We start from the raw sequence: 23,322 nt of genomic DNA on the forward strand, positions 1-23,322 counted from the left end.
AAGTAATAAAATTAAGGAAAATGAACAAGTTTAATAAGCTTTTTTAAAGAAATCTTCTATTTTCTTTTGCGTTTTCATTTGACAACGATGTTTTGCAGCTATATCTCCATCGTTTATTTGAAAAACGTCATGATTTGCCTCATTCGATTGTTCGAAGAAACGTAAAGCAATCTGAAAAGGACAAAACTTTATACAATGACGACAAAAATTAAGAACCTAGTCGTGTCCCTAACTAATTAGGCCTACTGTATAAAATTCTTACCTCTAAGGCATTGAAAATATCGTCGGCGGTCTCGTGCTGCCTGTCTGTTGGGTCGTCATCTTCGTCGTCTGATACGCTCAGGTTGTCTGTATGAAGAACCATATCAAGGATGTCCTGGTCGGTGAATTCACTTTCTGAGTCATCGGCTGCTAACTACTCACGCATCTCTTCTTGGTTAATTTCGTCACATGCCGGCAAATTTTTTATTAAAGATTTAATTTCTTCTGTCGTTTCTTTACCATTTTCTTCTTCAGGATCGTCAAAAAAAATCCCATCAAAAAGTTTGTTCCAGCATTTTTTCAAAGTTGAAGATTTAATCTTGGCCCATGACTTAGGACACCAATAAACAACATGTTTCATTGTTAAAGATTTGAGAATTTCGGGAACACCTATTACTCCCTGGTCTAACGGCTGAATTAAGCTCGTGACCCACGGTGGCAAAAATCTGACAATTGTCACCATTTCGTAGATTTTGATGGTAAGTTGGTGTATTGTCAGCAAGCAACAATGCTTTGATGGGAAGGTTTTTTGATTTTAAAAAGGATTTTACACTCGGAACGAATTTATTTTCCAACCATTCTGAAAATAAAGTGGTCGACATCCATGAGCTTTTTTGGCTTCTATAAAAAAAAATGGAAGTGCTTTTTCGGAAATATCTTTTAGAGCTCTTAGTTTTTTTGATTTCCCAACACACATAGGCATTAATCAGTGCGTGAAATTAATGGAGTTGTTTACGTTTTGCGATAAAAATTTACTTTTTTTGGCGAAATTATTGAAACTATCAGCCGTTTCTTTTAAACGATGTTTCGGTTAAGGGAGGTTTTACTGTATTACTAAGGAGCTATATTTCGGGAGGTTTTAACAGTTAAAGAACACGTTATATTAATAAAAGGAAAAGTTCTGAATAATACGGAGAATTGCCAAGAATGCAGTTGAAATCCTTAGAAAAAGACATTGAAAAGTATTATAATAGTAAAGATCTTGTATTAAAATGGTATGTGTTCAATAATTGAATAATAATAAAAAAAATTTTTTCGTTATTAAAGATTTTATTTTTTTCACTTGTGATACTATTCGTATGGAAGATTGGAAAACTGATATAAGACTTTCGAACATTATTCAAAAAGCTCACAGCTGCTAGAGTTTACCAATTATAAATACCAGCTTATTACATATAATCCCAATAATTGCAACAGTTCTTTTAGATTCGACCGTATTCGATAAAACCGTTTAATTCCGATAATAAATTTATTAATCATCTCGAGAAGAAAATAGTCCAAAAAGCTCATATCTCAGTTAGATAGATAATGATACTTCGAAATGTTCCCCACCCATCCCGGCGGGTAGTTCATTTGTTTCCGTCCACCTTCACGGCTCTTCGCCGGTAAACTTCAACTCGACGAAACGAAACCGACTAGGACTAGCTAGATGAACTGAAACAGAACGTGTTGTGCCACTACGAGTTCGAGCATGGCCAGCATGGGTTAGGCACGCGTATTATTTATACCGCTCGTTGCAAGTAGCTCGTCTGGATACGATACAAACATTCTCTTCTTCTTTTTACATGTAAACAAATCAGTGCTTACGGGGATTTCGTATCAAAGTTTTTGTGATAATGTTAAGTTTGCTTGAATTGTATTTCTGTTGTCTTTGTAGGACACAGGTTTAGTGAAAGTGAAAATGAACTTTTTCGAATTAGTTTTCTAGTTATTCGTTTCTATATTTTTTATGATTCTTTGAGATGGGAATTGTTACCAAGACTATCGGAGTCATATTCAGTCTGTAAGTTTCCTATTTATATATATATTTTTTCTTACATTGTATTAATAGAAAATGGTAGATAAAATGATAAATTTGGATTTCTTAATATAATGTATTATAATTTAAATAGACAATATTATTTTTGATATTCATAATGATCTGAAGGTGTATGGTAAATTTTAAGAACTTTTTTGTTTGTGTAATTCAGTACAACAATAACAAACAATAAGCATAGTTTAAAAAGACTACGATTATTGCTTACACACATACGGAAAAACGACAGCTGTTTCCGTGACAAGATTAGTTTCTCGCGTCATTTATTTTTTTAAAGATTCTTAACGAACAGAATTATTGATGAAAGATAATCTTAAAAAGTTTACACTTTTGTATCATATAAAATTTTGATATTATACATGGTTGTTTTCTATAATCTGAAAATTATATATTTTTATTGCGTTTATGTAAATAGATAAAAAAATTCATTGTTTTCTTCCTTGTTGCATTAACGCCTTCTTAGGCGTGGTATACATGGTATGTCTGTGTACATGGTAATATAGTGTTTAAGTTGTAAACATTCTATTCTGTTATCTCGGTGCTGGCGTTTTCTCGTTAGGATTCTTCCTCTTGTTTTCAAATTCTGTTAATACTTTCTAGACATGAAAAAAGATTTGGTTTCATTCATAGAGCTAACTACAGTGCGCCCTGATGATTCCATAAGGATGAAATACATAAGCGAATGGTGGTGTTCTGTATTGAAATTAAATCTTAACTGTCTTTCTAATTTTCGTAGTTGAAATGTGTTCAGATTCTTTCTGAGTCTACAATGCTTTGATATTAATCTATTATTATATCTAGCAAACATATTTTCTTCTTCTTTTTATGTAGGCATGACTCTGTCTGTTTTTCAATGTGCGTCCAGTAAGTTGTCATTCCATCGTTTACGTGGTCTCTCTACTGATCTTGTTCCTATTGGGAAACCGTCTCCTGCCGTCTTTACTACTCTATTTGATGTCATTCGGCTTATTGACCGTTCCATTCTATGTATTTCTTACCCCTTTGATGTTCTCCACCTTGCATCTACGTCGTACTTCTAGCTCCTAGCTCTGTCCCATACTGTTTTAGTATCAATGTTTTCATTTAAAATTAGCTTCTTTTCTTCGGTTTTCTTCCTATACTCCGTTTAAAAATGATTGATAACACAATTTTTATGACACATCTTATTTGCATTTTATATTGTATTGCATTCGAAGTTTGTCAGGGTGGTCATGTTATTGTCATAATTTTTTGTACAAAACTAAGACAAGAAGGTATCGATATTAAATTTTCTGTTTTGAAAAGTCTTGTATAAATACCATTGTAAATCATTCGTGCTATTCGAGAATAGTATTTTCTATTCGTTCTCCTACAAAATAGTGCAAATTCATTTACATACTCGTATCAGATTTATACCTGAAGAAATACATTATTAACCTCTTCAATTCTCTCCAGTCCATTATGAAACATGTACAAAACAGAAAAGTAAGTCATGACCTTCTAAATGGTCTCCGGTATTTTTTTTATATACTTTGGAGTTCACATAAAATGGTGGGTAGATAATACCTTCGCCAATATTTTGATTACAATTATTGTCATATTTTCTTGTCTGTAAAGTTAGCCTATCCGTTTTATAATGCCGAATTCAGGCCAACACTATAAGTTATTGCTAATTTAGCATTCATTGTTTAGATATAGTCATAGCTATATCTAGCAAGGAATTAATTGCTAATTTATTGTCGAAGTTTTACGCCAAGAAACAATTTAATGCTGCAACCGTTTCAGAGAAACAATGATTATGCTAACTATACGGTAAAGTTAGCATAGCCATAGCTATATCTCGGCAATGAAAAAGGCTACAGAGCCCATCTTGGCGGTATATTTTATTGCTATTTATTGATACATTGACAAATCCCCAAAAAACAACATCTCTAGGAATAGTATACTTGAAATTCTGAAAAATAATGAAAACTACAACAGCCCTAAATTGCTATTGTCAATTTTTATCCACCTTTGGACACAAGAAGAAATATAATAATACGTTTTTCTCTTAAAACACTATCAAAACAATAAAATGGTATCAAAATAATATCTTTTCTATTTATTCATATTATCTTGGCTTTATTGACACCAACGCAGCGTCATAAGAGCAAAGGTCAAGACAACAGAACTGGTCTGAAAAGACAATCAAGATGGCACAAGTAAACAAAACTAACTAAACCCTTTTCATTGCCGAAATATACCCATGGCTATGCTAGCTTTACCATAAAGTTAGTATAGCCATTGTTTTTCGGAAACCGTTGAACCAATACATTATTTCTTGGCGTAAAACAGCAATAAGTTCCTTGCGGTTCGCTTTTTGGTCAATATCTCGATTTTTCCCGGGATGAGTTTTTCGCTAGGGGATAATAGGGTAGTTTTTGGGGATCGTTTAATATACCAGTCAACAGCATTTAATTAGCAATAAAATATGCTGCTAAGATAATACTTGTACTCCTTTTCCTTGCCGAGATATAGCGATATCTCGTTTTTTTCGGGGGTCTGTTTTGGGCTAGGGAATGATGGATAATATACCAATCAACAGCAATTAATTAACAAAAAAAGATGCCGCCAAGATGGGCCCTGTACTCCTTTTTTGCCGAGATATAGCTATGTTAGCGTAAAGTTAGCATACCCACTGTTTCTCGGAAACGGAGTAAATTTTTTCTTTCCGTAATAAATTAGCATTAAATTATGGTGTTGGTCTGAATTTGGCCTTATAATAGATATGCTAATAAAGACATATTGTTTTATACTAATTGAAAATATATATTTACTCCACCTACAAAAAAACTATAGTTCGTCTCTGAAAAGTTTCTAATGGGACTGTATATATATTATATTTCTATATTGTTTAATTATTGCTACATTTCTACCGCTGTAGCCTCGGAACCAAGCATATTTTACTATGTATAGATATACATAAACAGAAATCATGCCATGAGATAGGTCAGTGAGATATAAGGAATACGTTTCGTATGATACGATATTATTTGTTCCAGTTCGGTCGGTTAAGATATTAACATCTTGTATTTTCGGGTGCTATTAATAAATTTGTATTATTATATGTGTGCTAATGTGTATCTGAGAATAACGACGTTAAAGTAGAACAGAGTAGGTCCACACTACTGTCTCTCTCAAGTCCAGGAGCGTAACGGACAGTGAACTGGACGCATTTTAAATCAGAGCTCTAGATTTTATATCCATTGACCAGCTGAACAAGTGAAGTAAAGTATAATTAAATAACTGGTACAAGTAGTCTAGAACAACAAAAAATTGGGAGCTATTGGGAGAGGTCTAATGTCCTAATGTCCAGTGTTTCAATTACGAAGCAGTTGAAAAAAATACAAAAGTCAAAATAATGCAAATATTACGCAACTTATGCTAACAAATACGTAATACCACAGTGATAGAACACTTCATACTTCATGACTCGCACAGAAGCCACCTCCACATTTAACCGCAAGCATAGTAGGTTCATCAAGAGAAATAAGAACTGATCTTACTAAAAAAGAAAAATAGGATAGAACACTTGAACAAACTGGTTGCGAACCGGTTACATAAATAGGGCAGATCTACCCATTATTGTTTTTTTTTTTTTCTTTTATAATCTTTCTTTTACAGTCTTTGGTGTGTTTTCGGTTTTATCATTACTTTCTTCATCCTGCCGTGTTACATTTTTTCCCACGTTTCGTACCTATATTTTTCAAATAAGCTTCTTCCTGAAATATCCATCTTACCTTAGGTTTTTCTGTAGCACTTCTTCCTGTTGGCATCTATTTCGTTATCGATCTTTTCTTAGAGGTTGTCTTTTCTTTTGTTGTTACTTGACTATTCTCTCATTTATACTATTTATCAGTACTCCTAAATATTTAAATGTTTTCAGTCTATATAGTTTCCCTCAGTATATATTATTCCCGCATAGTTCTCTTAATTGAACTTTGAATTGCTTCCTTTTTTCACGCGCTACTATATTCATGTCATGTGCATATCCTACTATTTTAATTTTTTTATTGTTTATTGAAGTGTTTGATATTTTAGTATATATTTTTAATAGGTGTACGAGCCCCTTCCCACATCAGTTGGAAAATTAAATTTTAGAAAACAAAAATAAAAGAGCAGCGTAAATTTTTGAAGTTTTAATGATCGACCAACATTTTTGAATTTCCAAATTATAGTAACGTAATGAAAACTATTGATTAAACAGAATAATAATAAATTTAAAAAAACGCACAGAACATGTACAATAACAAAAAAAATGTGAAAGTTTACCATTGAGTTACATCCCCTTTATTTTTAATGGCATCCACAATTCTTCGAGGCATAATTTTTACAAAATTCTGACAAAATTCAAATGTAAACGAATCTCATATTTCTTGCAATTTTTTCTTCAATTTGTTGACGGATGTTTTCTCAAAGCTTTTTTCATTTCGCGCCACAAAGTCTCTATCGGAGGCCACAAAGTCGAGACTGTTAGAAATTCATTACAGAAGTGGCATGCCATGGTCTGCAATCCATTTTAAACTCTTTTGAGGTATGACAACCTGCGCTGTCTTGTTGGAAGACAAGATCTTCCGCTGATGTTAAACGGTATTCCATAGTCGGTAAAAGAGATTCTTCTAAAATATTCAAATATTTGTCCGCGTTTACAATCCCATCGATAAAATGTAACTTTCCCACACCTTTAGACGACATGCTGCCCTAGATAATGACATATGCCGGAAATTTTACTTTTCTCATCAGACAGTCGCGATGGAAAGCTTTATTTTTCCTGCGAATGACGCGACTCCTACTATCTCCAACACATACTTCAAATCTGGACTCATTACTCCATTGTATTGAATCCCATTGCGACTGAGTCCAATCTTTATGCTGTTTTGACCATCTTAGTCTATTTTTCTTTTGTTGTAATGTTAAAAGTGGCTCCATATAATTTGCTCGTCGATTTTTCACTATATTGCGTCTTAATGCCCTTTGATCTGCTTCGGTTATTTTACTTTTTCGCACATTTATAGGTTTTGTCAATAAATTTTCTCATCGATGCTTTACCTCGACCCATTATACAATCCACAAACGGCAAAAAGCTTTAAATTACTACAAAACACATTTGACATTAACTGACAATATTATTGTTTTGATGTCATTTTTCCATATTCTGGATTTAACGTAATTATGAAAAAATCAACGTATGTTGACATAAGTGAATGCATAGCCAGGATTTAGTGAAATTTTTTTTTATTGTATAAAAGTATAAAATAAATAAAGGGTAATGTTTTTAATAAATATTAGTAAAAATGACATATTAATAGGGGAACTTATAAAAACATGCAGAGTATAATTTGTTTATGATAATCGACTGAAAATTCCATAGGTTGGCCAACTGATATGGGAAGGGACTCGTACAAGTGATTTTTCCATTGTTTGCGTTAATAAATGAGTAGCGGCTATTGTACTTCTAAATTTTCGATTCCTGATCTGATGCCTCGTCTATTCAGCTCTTCTGCATCATAATTTAATAATTCTCCACTTATTTCATGACATTTCGCACATTTTCTATTTCTTAATTTGTGTATACTTTTTTTCTACTATTCTCGATTTACAGAAGATCAACAACTACCTTTATACAGAACAGTTCAAAGCAAAAAAATTATAAATATCGGTAATTTCTTGTCTCAGTTTAAGCCAGAATTGCACGCCTCAGAGGCGGAGAATATAAGTATACTTTACCATAGAGTAAATAATAAGAGCATACATTTATTACATACCTACCTAAATAAATGTCAATTGGATCAGATTAGTTTTACGTAAATAATATGACGTGGACGTCTTATTCTAATACTATTACTTTTTTTTAATAGAACTATATCTATTGCACTTATTTGCAAACCTTAATTTCACCAAATCTAAACGCACGCCAAACCCTTACAAAACCGGTAAACTTTTAAAATCTGCTAATCTACCAAGATACTAAAATTTACTTTCTATAGATTCTAAAATTTGCATAAAATGGAGCAAAGAATATAACCATAAACCCCAATTTTACGACAGCCCGTAACAGATTTGTTGAAAGGGCTTACAGCTACCTGGAAGGATGTTTAGTTGGCGGCATGTAAAATATACTGTTAGCTTTTTGTAAAGGTGCATTATTTGTTATCAACTACTACTTCAAACAGATTCTTAAAAAGAAATGAAGGCTGTGTAAGTATTATACCAACATTTTCGGGAATAGTTATTAGGTCAGAAGTTTCAGCAGCTTTGTGCTGTTTCAAATTAAAAGATTAAATATATTTATGCAGCAAATAAAAATTAGCTGTTATACTCCTATAGTGTTTGAGAATTATAATCGTATGATAATCGATCAAGAATTTTAGGAAGGATGACATTGAAAACATTACACGGTGAAAGGTAACCAATAAATAATTGTCCATTGAAGTTATATTAGGGTTGCATTTTTGAGAGGACGCAATTTTATTTTTGATTTGTTAGGGGACCCTTGTCCCCCGGACGCCATGTTAGAAAAGGGGTGCAAAGGGTTTTCACGCTGTATCTCATAAACTAGCAAACTTACAGAAAATTATATCAGATAATATTTGTAGCAAATTAAATTATCTACAACTTTATTCCTATTACTTTTAATCTTAAAATGGAAAACAAAAAAGTTTTTGAAAAAAAAAATTCTTTTGACCTTTATAACTTTTTTCTGGTCATTTTAAAATAAAATGACATCAGAGCAATATTATAGGGGTTTTTAAAAGAATAATTCACAAATTTGTAATTTTGATAATTTTTCTGGATTTTATAGCGCTCCAAAGTTGACCGGGTTCTTGAATCCTCGCCAACTTGAAATAAGGGAGGCAAAGGGTTTTCTTTCTCACTTTATCTTGTAAACTAGCAACCCTACCAAAAATGTTGTTGCACATTATTTGTAGAGAATTAAATTGTATACAACTTTATTTTTATTACTTTTCTTATTCCTATCTTATTTTTATTAGTTTATTATCGACCTTTTCCCGACCATCTATGAGGTGGAGCCCGTTTTTTTAAGTGCTATCCCCATTAGACCTAATCCACCGACAATTTCCAATCGAGATAATATTAAGCATACTTATATATTTAAAAAGTTGTTTTCCAGCTATTGTTTTTCATTTTCTTTGATGGTTCAGTCTGCGGTTCTAATTCAGTATCGAAGATGAATGTTTGCGGAAGAACGGAAGTTAGAATTGGCGTCATTGGATAATTCATCGTCGAATTCTTCTAATTTTTCGATTAATTTTGATATTTCCATGATTTTACTGCAGATTTTACCAGAACGATTGAGGTACACTGCAGAGCAGTTGAGGTATTCTTTTCGACAACCACACATACTTTCACAGTTTCCCTTGCATCTGCAGAAAACTAATTTCAGAAGTTCTGTATCTTGTGTTGGCGAAAACGGTGATTAATTTAAATGTATTTTCGGTCACGGTCTTGGCGAATCGTTTATATCTCGTGCTGTCAGGGAATCATCTTTATTTCCACCATATAAAGAGACGAAAAAACGTTCGCCAACGACAGTGAGCAAAGATGGCTCGGCTTTCTCACTGAGAAAGAATGCTGTTCTGCTAGCTAACTTAGGTTGTTTCTGTAAAATTTTGATGAATTTAAGTTTGCCGATCTTGTAAGCTGCTGATGTGTCACAACCTGAAAAAGCATGGAAAAACAGCAAATTCTCTGCAACGACGTTGTCATATATAAAACTTGAAGAACAGTATAATTGACACGATTTACACCTCTTTGAAGGTTTAAAAAAATTAGACACTTTGGACACACAACATTAGACTGCTGTCTTGAGCAACATAAGAATGTCAATGTCCTCTGCTAAGAAAGAAAAAAGTGAATCTTACTAACAAAGGAATTTAGATAAAAATTGAACTAAATAAAAAGGAAAAATTGCGCCACCTTATCTTTTCCCTGAGTGACGGACTGAAGGAAAACTCAAGGATCCTACATTTTAGAGGATACATACAAAAATTAAAGAAATATAAAAACAATAGAACAAATATGTTAATTCGTCCCCTAAAATGTTGAAATCAATAAGCAATCACTTACCTTATGTGGCCTTTATTAAAAGTTATTAGAATTATTTACCTGTTGTCCAAGGAAAGTGAAGTTTAGTAGAAACAAACAAGATACAAAATGATTACCTACTCGCTGTATTAAATTGTATACGCTGTATATTAAATTTCATTTTACCAAAAATAGAAATGTCCATTACAAAACGATACCTTCGAACATATAGATTTATGAAATTTTACGTGTATTTATTTTTACATTAATAAACATACACAAAAAATAAAAAATAAAAAAATTTACACCTATTACATGTATATTCCTTAAAACATTTCATTGACTACTGCACATTTTAAAATTAAGAAAATTTCAGTTCTAATTGAATTTACTGTAGCAGGATATAAGTAAGATCAAATCTTACAGTGAATTTTTCTTTGTTTCACTATACTATTTAACTGTAGACCTCGCGGGTTCTTTTTATAAAGAATAACTGGAGGAACTGATTCATATCGAACCAGTTGATGAATTACGGACACTACTTCACCTCCACTCCCATAAGCAGAGAAGCTGCACATGTTTTTTTCTCTTGAGACCAATAGATAAATCGGAAATTAAGGAAACCGTAATATATTTTCCAAAAATATTAACACAACTTACTAATTTCACTCCTTTTTCGAGCGGGCTAACTAAGACCAAAATGTTTGCTTGACACTCTGACGAACTAAGCCAGGATTTATAGTAATGGTATAATCACCAGCACCTCTTGACTGGTGAAATACCAGGCCAAGACCTCGACTTCACTCCCTGACGGTGTAAATGGAGTCATCCAACAAAATCTATTAATTTTCGAGACGATACGCTTTTGCTGGTAAAAAATTTTCCCAATCGCTTTATGATTTCCACAGGTGGCAATTCGATTTCCTTTCTCGTAATTTGTAAACATAAATAATCAATTGGATTTTGTTTATTCTACTCGAAGATACAATAAAGTGTTTTTCTTCAATTCTTAAGTGTTTCTCTTTCGCAGATTAAAACCTTGTACAGAGTGAAAGAAAAAATTCTACAGTGTTAACACTGAAGACAATACGAAAAGAGAAAATTTTTGAAGAATACGTTACTTAAACCGTCGAGAAGAAAGTATAGGTTAATAAATAAAACGCAGTATATCTGATCATTCCACTTAACAAGTGCGGTCTCTGTTCCAAAGGTTGGCAGTCATTAAAGCTATTCCTACCTTCGAGACCGATAGTCTAAATAATTGATTATTAGTGGTATTAATCCATTCACGCAAATGTTTAAGCGAGGAATGTCTTCTCTTTCTACTGATCTTCTTCCGTTGATTTTTCCCTGCATTATGAGTCGAAACAGTTGTTATTTGTCACCTCTCGTAATGTGTCCATGGTAGTAAAATTTTCTCATTTTAATAGTTATTACAACTTTTTTTTGCTTTTTTCATACGCCTTCAACACCTCGGTGTTGGTGATTATGTGTATCCATGAAGTTCGTAATAGTCTACGATACAACCAGATCTCAAAAGTTTATATTTTCTCAATGTCGGTCTTCTTTACTGTCAACGATTTCATGTCGTAGTACAGAACTGATAGAACATAACCTTATCTTTAATCCTAAACTCACATCTCTGGTCTTTCGTTAATTTTAATGTCATAATTCGGACCTTTCAAGGGCTAGGTATTTCAATGTATTTCCATTGTTCCTTTCAGACACATGCATCTTTTGAGTTATGTAAAAATAGCTGGAGAGAAATTTGATGTTGAAAAACTATAGGGAAATTAGAAAATAAACTAAATCAACATACAGCGACAGAATTATGTGGAATATTCTACTAGCAGCAATCAATGTATGAAAATGTCATTCTGGTTATATTTCTTTAATCATTGGATGTATGCATATTCTATTGCAAATAAAATACTGGCAAATAAACCACGTCGTCCATGGTGCAAACAACATCGATCAGTGCGCGAAACGCTTAATAAAACACCGTGTGGTTTGTTAAAACGCTATTCACTCGTTAAGCGCATCGGTTAGATTAGGTGGTTAAAACCGAGGTGGTATCCTATCCCTTTAACTATTAGTTATACAATTGAAATATCGGCTAAATTAACGAATATTCACTGAAAACACAATTTTGAATTATGCGTAAAATATTTGAATTATTTACCACTAGTACCATTCTTATAAAAGATATGCAAATCTTGTAACTTTGATATGGTAACTGAACACGATTAACAAGAATAGTTGCAGCCTAAGTAGTTGAAAAAATTAATCTCCATTTAAGCCTAGAGTCAAACCAAATATAGTAATGAATATTATTATTATTAAATAGAAACTAAAGCCCGTAAGTCAATGACAAATTTCCTTATTTATAATTACCATCATAAACAATATAGAGAAGATTTTCAAACATTCCAGTTTGTATTAATATTAAAAAGTATATATTTACACATACATGAGCGCCGGCAGCGGTATGCAAGTGCCTGATTGAGGGAATAAGCCACAATTTTACTTCAAAATAAGTTTATTTTAACGTTTCATTTCCACTTCGGAAATCGTTTTCAAAATACAAAACATTAATAAATAAAATTTAATAATATTTTGTGTTTTGTGAATGATTTCCGATTTCCATTGCATTTCTCATCATAATTTGACAGAATTCCTTCTATTTAAAATGATAATCAGGAAATATTTCTTGAGTGGACTGCACTTTATAACAATGGTAGTTGTTTCTTTTCAAAATATTGATCACTGTCTGTTCATTCGAGTCAACTTCATCGGCAATTTGTTTACTTAAACACGGCATCGCTTCAGCTAATGCACAGACCTGGGTTTCTTCAATTTCTCGTTGTTGACCAATTCTATTTCGCCGATGTTGATTTGATGGGCATCAGATTTTACATCTACCATTAGTACAGCCAAACTTCAAATCCATGAATAATGCCCAATACAGTTTTTTCTGCAGATACTGGCCTATTTTCAAAAGTTGTAATAAATAAATTAGTAATAATTTCAATAGTTTCTTATGGATAAACAATTCTGTAACATAAAACTGCATGCAAAGTATGTGATCAGTACAGAGAGCAGTTAATCCAATAAAATAAGAAATCTAATCTTCACTGGATCAGGACTTAACTCGAGCTAAGGAAAACTCTAAATTTAAACAATCCAATATTTGACTTTTTTGAGACAACAATTGGAAGTAACTTCCAATACGTTGTCGTCTGTCTGCTCCTTGAAAACTCACTGACTAGTAACCTTGTAACTATGTTCTTACTATGGAAATAATAAGTAATTCAACTGTATTAGTATTACTGAGAATAAATAAATCGTTATTTAACTTATGAGACTCGTCTGGCAGTATCATAACTATATATTTCTTAATATAAATACACTAAAATAATTGCACTTAAATCAAAATCGACTTATATCGCAAGAGGAGGTAGTTCTTCACCCCCGAGCACCACACCACAAGTATTTGTCTTTTCTTCAGGAAATTACCAGCTCCCTAAGAAGTACAAGAGACATTATGATCGAACTTTCTGTATTTCTTAACACAAAGTGTAGTGTCTAATTGGACGCTTTCAATCTAACTACCTGTGGTGAAGAAGGCTTCCAATTCTTCAATAATCCTTACTCGTGGAATGGCATTGGTTAAGCTTTCTCAAGTTAGCGACAAGCAGTTTAAAAATTGAAAACACATAACTCAGTAGCGTATCGTTAGTATGTTGAAGGAAAATAAGTTAAAAATAAAAACATGAAATGATTTAAAAAAAAAAGTCACACTATAAATAAAATCTATAAAAATTACGATGTTTATAACATAAATTTCCTAATTTTACTTACAAGTTCAAGTTTTTAATAAAACAGTAAGATATTGAATGCACGTTGTGTCTTTTGGCATGATGTCGTTATTTTCCGTATTGCCTATCGTCTAAACTGCATAAAATTAGCACAAATTCTTTTCATTTGAATAAATACTTTTAATTGTTAAATAACAATAGGTCTCATTTTTTCGAATGTGAATAGGATACCTTTTACCAAGTAGAGTTCGCAGGGTCATCGGTAATGGCTTTTTAAAGAGTCTAGCTTCACTTAATAATAGAGTCTGGAGGTTACTTTGTGTGCATATAAATATTTTTATCGATACGCCGTCAAAATAGACGGAGTTAAAAAGTTACAAAATGATCGCGTTACATGATTTTTCATTGCAATGAAGCCAAAATTGAAATATTCATTTTTAATATCACATTCTTTATATTTAAATGAATTTGAACAATAAAACAAAAATGATAAAAATTCTAAAAATTCAAATAAATATTTCTATAGCATCGTATGTAATTATCTTTCTCTTTTTTTTTTCAACATCGCTGATTTTTCTTCGAGTTTATTAGGGCCTTTATGCTGTTCGGCTGTTTTTGTAACACCTATTTTATCGCAGCTATTTTGTGGCCAGCTTTACGAGGGAACACAAATATTAGATTGAGTTGTAAATACAAAAATTACTTCAACTGTAGATACCATAGGAAATCACATAGCTAATGGTTTAGCAGCAGAAAATAAATACAGCGAAGAGTTGATGATTATGGATAATCCATCTTTTTCTTTTAAAGCCTTCAAAGGTTTCCATTATTTTCATTTTTAATACTTTTGTAAACATTCTATTAAATACTACTCTAAAAAGTTGGCTGGATAAGCAGTTAAACCATTCCCTCAGATTGACGTTACATTTTCCTAAAATCTTGCCCTGTATGATAATGTTATATTTTTATTAATCTAATTTAATGTTTTTATTTATTATCAAAGGTTCTACACTTACAACACTTACAAGTTTATTTAAAGTCTTTATTTGTACAATATAACTAATTTATTTTACACTAAGAATTATATAATTTATCTACGTGCGTTACATTTTAAAATCTCGACGCGATGTTCAAAAACTAACTGTCTGTTTACAACAAAATTCCTTCTTTCAATATAAAATGCCGTTAGTTCCGGAATTCCCTAGAAGCAAACATGAATTGGCTCGAACATGGGGGAAGACCGGTCGCAGCGGTGTTGACCTGAATTACCTCGAATGAACGGGAACTCAGGCTGGTTTTTTTATAGCGGCTCGGAGAAAATACTAGAACAGAAAAGAATAATATATTTACAGTTTTGTACGCCATAATATTTATCGTAACAATAATTTGCAAAAGCTGTGATTTTGCTCCACTCGACTGATTAAGTTGTAAATGTTTCAGTTTTCGTATTTTTATTTCATTGTTCAGTTTGGTTTCTTTTGATAATTTTTTGGCAGGGGTTGGCAGGAATATACTCCAATAATCCAAGAATTAGCGAAAACTTTGCCTTGAGGAGGAACTGCACTGTTTTTCAAGCGGAGATTTATGCGATACAGCAATGTGCAAAAAGAAATAATGAGAGAGCTCTTGAAAAAGAGCAGATCCATATATTTTCTGTCAGTCAAGCGGCACTGAAGGAATTGGCGTGTCAGGAAGTGACGTCTAGGCTGGTATGTAACTGCATCAAAGAACTAAATGAACTGGGACACCGGAACAAGATTGAGCTTATCTGGGTACCAGGACATCAGGGCATCGAAGGCAACGAAAAAACAGATCAACAAAAGAGGATCGAACAAATCAAACGAACCGGCTGTAACTCTGGGAATACCAAAGGCTGCAGTTCTTAGGGCTGTAGTGTAGAGGACTGGATCAAAGAGAGTAATGAGCGATATTGGGAGAGAATCTCAAAACAAACACATGGAAAAATCTTCATTGGTGAACCATGTAAAAAACAATAGAGAAACTGCTTCACATGGGCAGGAACAAACTGAGAACAGTAACAGGAATGTTGACCGACCAGTATGCACCAGTAAGAGAATTCATTAATAAAATAGGCATTTACAAAGGAGACCTTAACTGAAGACACTGTGTTAAGGAACTAGAAACTGTGAAACATGTATTATGCGACTACGATGCCCTGGAAAAGGTGTATTGGTAACCAAGAGGAGACCCTGGTATATTTATAACACACCAAGGAGAAGACCGTTACAAACTTCTACAGGGTACAAAAATTCTAGACTGGGTGTAGGAAACAACACTGGGCAGCAAACACAATAAGCTTTAGATTCAGTGTTAACGGAGATCTTTTTGATCAGACCGGCCCAGGGAGAAAAAAAATCGAGCCGCATTCTAGTTTTTAACGTTCTTCTGTAAATCTCCAAAAATCTTTGTTCTAAAACTTTCTCACCATCGGTTTATTTAGAGAGTAGATGTTTCTATTCGGTGTAACAAGATACTAAATGGTTCCCAATTCTATTGCGAAGTCATTATTCTCATTTATTTAAGTTCCAAGATATTTATATTTATGTACACGCTCTATATTTAAATTGGGAATGACTTGATCATTATTATGTATTTGAATTTTTGCTGAAGTTAAAAATAATAAATAATAGAAATTTCGTTTATTACCACTCCAGCTATCTCGATGTTCAGTGCCTCTTGCAAATTACCTTCCGAGTATAAATTGAAGAGTAAGGTATAAATAATACACACCTGCAGTAACCCCTGTTAAATTTTGATGGTTTCTGACTGTTCGTTATTTATTTTTGTGACCTGTCCAGTTGTAATAAAGGTATTATATCATTCTTATCGATCGTTTAGCTGTTTGTTTTTGTTTGATAATTATCATGTAGATTGTCTTCTCATTTAATAACTTTTAATAAATTTTTTTAAATAAATAATTTAATAAATTTAATAAATTTTTCATATTTTTGAGAGCATCTATTATCTTCTCGTTCATTATCTTTATCTCCATGTCTGTTTTTTTATGTTATTGTTGGTCCTATTCTTTCATCCTGAAAAAGCTTTCCTATTATAATCTTTCCATTTTCTGTAAATTTTGTCTGTGTTTGCTGTAATTTCACCCTTGCTGTTTATTAGTCTGTTTTTATGCATTTTTCTGCAACTTGCGGGGATTTCTTTGATTTTTTTTTATGCATGTGAAATTAAATGTTTTTCTGATTCAACAACATGTAAAATTTCTCTGGGATCATATTTTTATAATATCGCAGAGTAAGATATCAATAAAATATATATTATATTATATGATAACCATTAAAAGTTGAGTATACTTGTCTTGGAAGTATATCGAGTTATATTAAATTGTATTAATAATAGCATCATATCAGCCGCAACCATTTCGTATCTATACCGGTGTCACTATCTTGGATAAATAAAAACAGCTTTCGAGTAGGCGTTGATTATTTTTGATAATGGTAAATAATAGTAAGTGTAGGTCGCTATTTACGATGTTTTTAATGCATTTGTTTATAAACTATCAAACAAAAATAGAGGTCGTGCGATTTACATTTTTTGTAAAGCACAACTCAAAACTTTTTGTTTTTCGTTTTAAATATTCAGTTTGTATTATGCTGACGGTTCCACTAAAATAAAAATACAATGTTATTTGTCATAGTACTCATATTTTTTAAAGTTGAAGACTCGCCGCCTGCGATAAGAATCCTTTATAATCAAGCGATATACATACAGACAGACAGATATTGTGTACACGCACTTCGTAATCTCTCAAGTTTAATATAAAATTCAAATATTTTTTACCTATAAATCAAAGATAATTACTTACGGTGAAAAATTTGATACCCAGTAGTCCAGCCATGTGGTGAATTTGAATTACTCATGTATACATCCAATTTTTTTTGTTAGATTAATCTTTAGTTTAATGAGCAGTTTTGCATTTCCTTTATGGATGTGAGATGCTTAGTGATCTGAGGCGGATACTGTCAAAACTTCCTTAAATTATCTGTTCCCAGCAAGTTCTTATCACGATCATAGTATTTGTTGTAATTTAGTGAAAGTGTAGGGTTTGGTACAAAGGTATCGTAATTTGGTGACAAAAGCAATAATTATTATTTCAACAGCAAAAAAAAAAATCAACCACAATTTCAAACAATAACGCGATGCTTTATTGTTTGGAACGCGAAAGGAAAAGCTTTATTATCGTATATTAAAAATGTTACAGATGAAATTGGAAAAATCTCGCAAAATGTGATGAACCATCTATCTTCAAACCAACGAAGAAGATACAAGAGAGTTTAAGATCAGCCAACAATTGTAATTCCCAGTTGGGGACGCACGCGGGACGTCCCGACCCTCACTTTTTCCGGCATTTTGTCCCGCGGGACGGGACGGGATAATGGTTTTTCTGCCGGACGGGACTGATACGTCCCGCAAAAACTGCACTTTTTATATTATCAGAAATATTTGGAAATTAAAGTTATAAGTACAAGTATCTGTATTATGTTTGCAACATAAAAATATCCCAGTAATACTAGGAGGGTAAAAGTATGTCACGCTTTCCAGTATGGTCTTGATAAATTTTATTACTCGACTGCCTCGACTCAAAAATATTAGAAATTAATACCGACCACAGACGAGAAATTAACAAAAACAAATTGGGTGTACTGTGTTTTTTTATTAGTAATCGATCCTCGCTAGAAATTGGAAGCTTTCGATTTATCGGAAGGGGGCCGTTTCTTGAAACAAGAAATAGAGACAAAATTCAAAGAATTATATAAAATATATGAAAAAAGAGCCTCAACCTGGAAGCAATAAGTAAGGAAGAACGTTGGATCTTCTTCTGGGTCCTCTGGTTGCGAGGACGATCTCAAAATGTTGTCACTATACGACGAACTGGATCGACATCTAGCAGAAGAATGAGAAGACAGAAACATGTACATCTTATTATGGTGGAAAGACAACCATGATAAATTTCCTACCATGGCTCGTTTAGCCAGGCATATCCTATAAATTCAAGCTCCGTCCGTCCCAGCAGAAAGGCACTTCTCCAAAGCCGTCTTGACCATGACGAAACAACGACGGCTCAGCGAGGATTCAGTGGCTGTGATCCTTTGTGTCCAGTCAAGGACAAAAGATAAAGTATTTTTTACTTTAATTAAAGAAATCTTGTAGATATACTTTGTAGTAGATTTGTAAAATATTTACATATTGAAATAAGTAATTTTTTGTTCAAGTGTGGCTGGTGACTCTTATTATATATACAGTGTATCTGTCCAATTAAGTCTCACCAAATTTGCCTTTTTTTATTTTTAGTTTTATGGAAAAAGTTATTCTTTATAAAGTTCTACATGTTCTACCAGCTAAAATATAATCAGAAATATTAATTTTTTTCCAGGCGTAGGTATACGCAGTTTGTCAGTTCAAATATGAATTTTATGAAGAGTAAAGTAGGTATCTTTATTTTTAACAATATCGACAATCGTTATTAAGAAAATTGTATTCTCATTAAAAACTACGGTTTATATCATCCATACAAACCGCATATAAAGAAAAAAGATTATGGTAAACAGTCTAAATTGTGTGTTAATAGAGGTGTCATTTCTTTTATTTTATAAATTCTAATTAGCAATTAGACGTTTGTTGTCAAAAATTCATTGGTTTGTCAGAGCTTCCTTAGATTAAATATCAAAGTATAGACAAATTGTAAACTAATAGGGAATTAAAAAAAATAAACTTGTTATCAATAGTATAATTTAAAGATAATATTACTCCAAAAGTACGCATTCCAACATTCCATTTAAAATAAAAAAGCTTGTGCGATGTTCAGTCTAACCAAAAGTAATAATTAATAAAAAAATTAATAAATTAGAAGGTGGAGCACCTTTTACCGCCTCCTCCTGGTCTAAATTTTCAGAAATATACGACAATAAAACATTGAAAACTTCTAATTGAATTTATGGCGTGAATGATTTTGTATAGTATAGCGTCTGAAACAATTTAAACGGGAGCAACTAGAAACAAATAGAAATTTTTACACAATACATTGTAAAAGGTGCCACTTACGTGCTTCTGTTCTACATTGACCTGTCAAATGGACGTAAAATATAATATGAAGAACGCGTTGATATGAACTACTCAGTGCTATTAAGAGATATTCGTTTTAGCGCTATTTGATGTTCTGATAAAATCATATCATGACTTCAGTGGCCTTCCCTATTCGTATAATTCTTCAATGGAAAATTTAACTCTTTTGAAGTTTGCGATCCAATTTTATACGATTGATATTGATCGTTAAGGTTATTAAGCATATCATGGTACTGATTATCTCTTAACTCTTTCGAATACAGATTCTTGATGAAGGCGCGATTCACCTTTTTTCTAATTTTCTCAATTTCGGTTTTCATCTTATTTTAAATATTGTTCTGAAGCTATTTACTTGCAGCATTTTAATGCAATTTTTAAAATTGTATCAAGTAAGACTGGTTTGATGTTTTGGCGTGAAACTTTACAGTGACACTTCTAGTCTTAATCAAAAGGGTTAATATACATCAAAAGATTTAAAATAGTTAGTAGTTGACAAGAGTTTATTTCTTGACATTCCGAAAGGAAACTTCTTAAATTCTTATTCATTTAAGTAGTTGATACAAATTATTCATCAATTCATAGAATTCATCAATTTATCACAGTTTTGCAAGTTTTCTCTTTAAAGTATTTACTTCTATTCTAGTTATAAATAAATTTTGATATTTCTGCATTAATTTTCAATGTGACTACACTAATTTGTGATTTGTTTTAATAAATATTAGCGGATGTATATATTTTTTTTGTGACTATGTACGAAAAGCAGATATTTTGCATTTAAAAATAACGATGTTCTTTTTTATATAATAATATACTTTTATACAACACAAGATTAATTCACGAAAATAAGCGATCATCATAAAACAATTAGATAAATTGAATCATCCGAATTTCATGTCTATTTTTTTACGATGACCTGAATCTGTGTCATCCGATTTGGCTTAAGGCTACCACTCTACGTTGTAATAGCAACAATAGGTTATTTCCATTTAATTTGTTTACTCTCGTGACAATTAAAAATAAAATGACACCAATGTCATTCAGTAGGTATACCCTAGCCCAAAATGGAAAATGCATTCCAAAAATCGAATGATATAATCGATCTATGTACGAAACGGTTAAATAAAGAAAAATTAACACAATAACAAATGAGTTAATAGTACATTTACATTATAAATATATAATTCGTTATCAACAGCTTATACGGAAACCTACTGCTACTCTTTTATTAGAAGTCTTTTACATAACATTTATAACGTTTATTCTTGCGATTTAAATTATACATGTTAAAATTATATGGAAATATCTACGGAAAAACGACGATTTAAGGAGTAAAGGGAATGAAGAATGAGAACTCGACAGGGAAGGATGAATGAATGTTTTAAGGCATGCCAGGGCTCACGAAGGGCTGTAGTGTCAACTGATGATGATCTACAAAAAAAAAAACAAAACGTGTGGTCAGACTCCCAGACTGGGCAACCAGATCTGGATCTTCAATTCTTTGAGAATTTGATGAATATGTGTTAATTTCACATGTGTATAATAAAAGGTGGCTCACACGTAATAAACCCGCTGTTACATAAAATAGCACTAAATAATTAAATATAACCTATTGAACTATTTTTATAAATCTAATTTATTAACTTTATTTATTATAAAATGTTCACTTAGTTTATTTAAGTCTTTATTAAATTTATATATATATATATATATATATATATATATATATATATATACATATATATATATATATATACATATATATATATATATATATATATATATATATATATATATATTACACTTATCATTAAGAACTAGAACACAACTACTTTAATTTATATTTTTTATTTACAATATTTATTTTCAGACTATTTACACTAATTTATTTCCGCGTTACAATTCGACGACTCGATACCATTATTCAGACTGACTTTTTACAATAAAAGCCTCTATATATATTAAATATCCGTTATTCTGGAGTCCCCTCGAAGCGAACGGTGACCTCTGCTTGACCCTTCTCGAATAGCGTGGAACCCAGACAGGTTTTATCGTAGGAGAACCTACTAGACAAATACTTGTTAGATTAAAATGTTTACAGCTTAAATTTGAGTCATATTTATCTATGCTATAGACCTAGCACACTATGCTATAGAGACCAAAGCCGAAAAATAAGCTCCAAACATATTAGGGATATCTTAGTCAAACGTCTTGTATTCAAATTTAAAATAAGTCTAAAACCAACAAGAGGCGTACAGGTTCTAGTCAAATGGGGAAGAACTAGAAGGTTGAAATGGAACAGTATTTAATGAATGTGAAAGACTTTCTGAAGTTAAAATAAGACCAAAACTAACAAGATTCATTAGATAAATATCAGGCAAGGGAAAATCATCCAAAGTGGAAGCCGTCTGTTTAAAATGGGTCGTACTTCAGACAATTGGCTACTTGTACATCTTCCATTTTTTCATGATATCTATTCTCCAATTCTGGAACCCTATACCAGCTGATACAGGTCTAGTGGATGGGTACCATCTGGTTTTGAAGTTACTTGATAGTCTCCGAAAAGTTTTACCGTTTACTATCTAATGCATCATAGTCATAAAAGGTATGGTGATGGTTCTCTGCTATAGAGTCTGCAGCTTGTTACCGTGAAACAATACCATTGTATGGAGGTGCCCCTTGACTGCCACATGTCCTCTAAGGAAGCCTATTATGAGTCTAAACTGATTCCTGCTTATTTTCCTCAGTACTTCAACCGCATTAGCGCATGTCTGTCCAATATATATTTCATCATGCGCTTGACCGGGTATATTTTGCCAGTAAGATATGTTTTCTTTGGACTCAAGCCTTTTTCCAGCTAGCTTTTTAGTACTACTGTGCGGCCGGTTTTGGACCGAAGTGTTTTGGTCAAATCTTTAATTGCCGTGTATTCCTCGGTGACCTGGATCCCATACCAGTATGACACTGTTGTGTTCTACCAGTCTGTCGAGATCTCTATATTTACATTAGCATAAAGTCCACTTTAAGGCTTCCAAAACCCTCCATAGCCGTTTGACTATCTCTGCGTATATTGATCTGCGTCTCGAAAGGCCTCATGGTAATTTCTCCTACACAATGCAAGATTGCATAAACCTCTGCCTTTCAAATAGGGGTATATTCTCATAGTGGTATTGAAATGTTTACATTCAAATTTTTGTTGTTATTACGGACTCACGGACTACTAAGGGCAAACTTACCAACAACTTGTAGACATCAGACTCTTTAGTG

At 32.3% G+C, this 23,322-nt stretch overlaps 1 protein-coding gene across 4 annotated transcripts in view; it reads left to right on the forward strand.

The window, feature by feature from the left end:
• Hecw (Hecw ubiquitin protein ligase) overlaps positions 1–23,322 on the forward strand; it is a 469,561-nt gene that overhangs the window by 389,483 nt on the left and 56,756 nt on the right. Inside the window, exon 1 of one of the 4 annotated variants that reach the window (XM_072536979.1) lies at positions 1,574–2,044. The exons of the other annotated variants lie outside the window; for them this stretch is intronic. Within the exon in view, the coding sequence (XP_072393080.1) occupies positions 2,004–2,044 (41 nt within the window). The 5' untranslated portion in view covers positions 1,574–2,003. Of the gene's footprint in view, positions 1–1,573; positions 2,045–23,322 lie in introns of those variants that run through there. 4 annotated transcript variants of the gene reach the window in all.

This window comes from Diabrotica undecimpunctata, chromosome 7 (genome assembly GCF_040954645.1).
Source record: "Diabrotica undecimpunctata isolate CICGRU chromosome 7, icDiaUnde3, whole genome shotgun sequence".
NCBI lineage: Eukaryota > Metazoa > Arthropoda > Insecta > Coleoptera > Chrysomelidae > Diabrotica > Diabrotica undecimpunctata.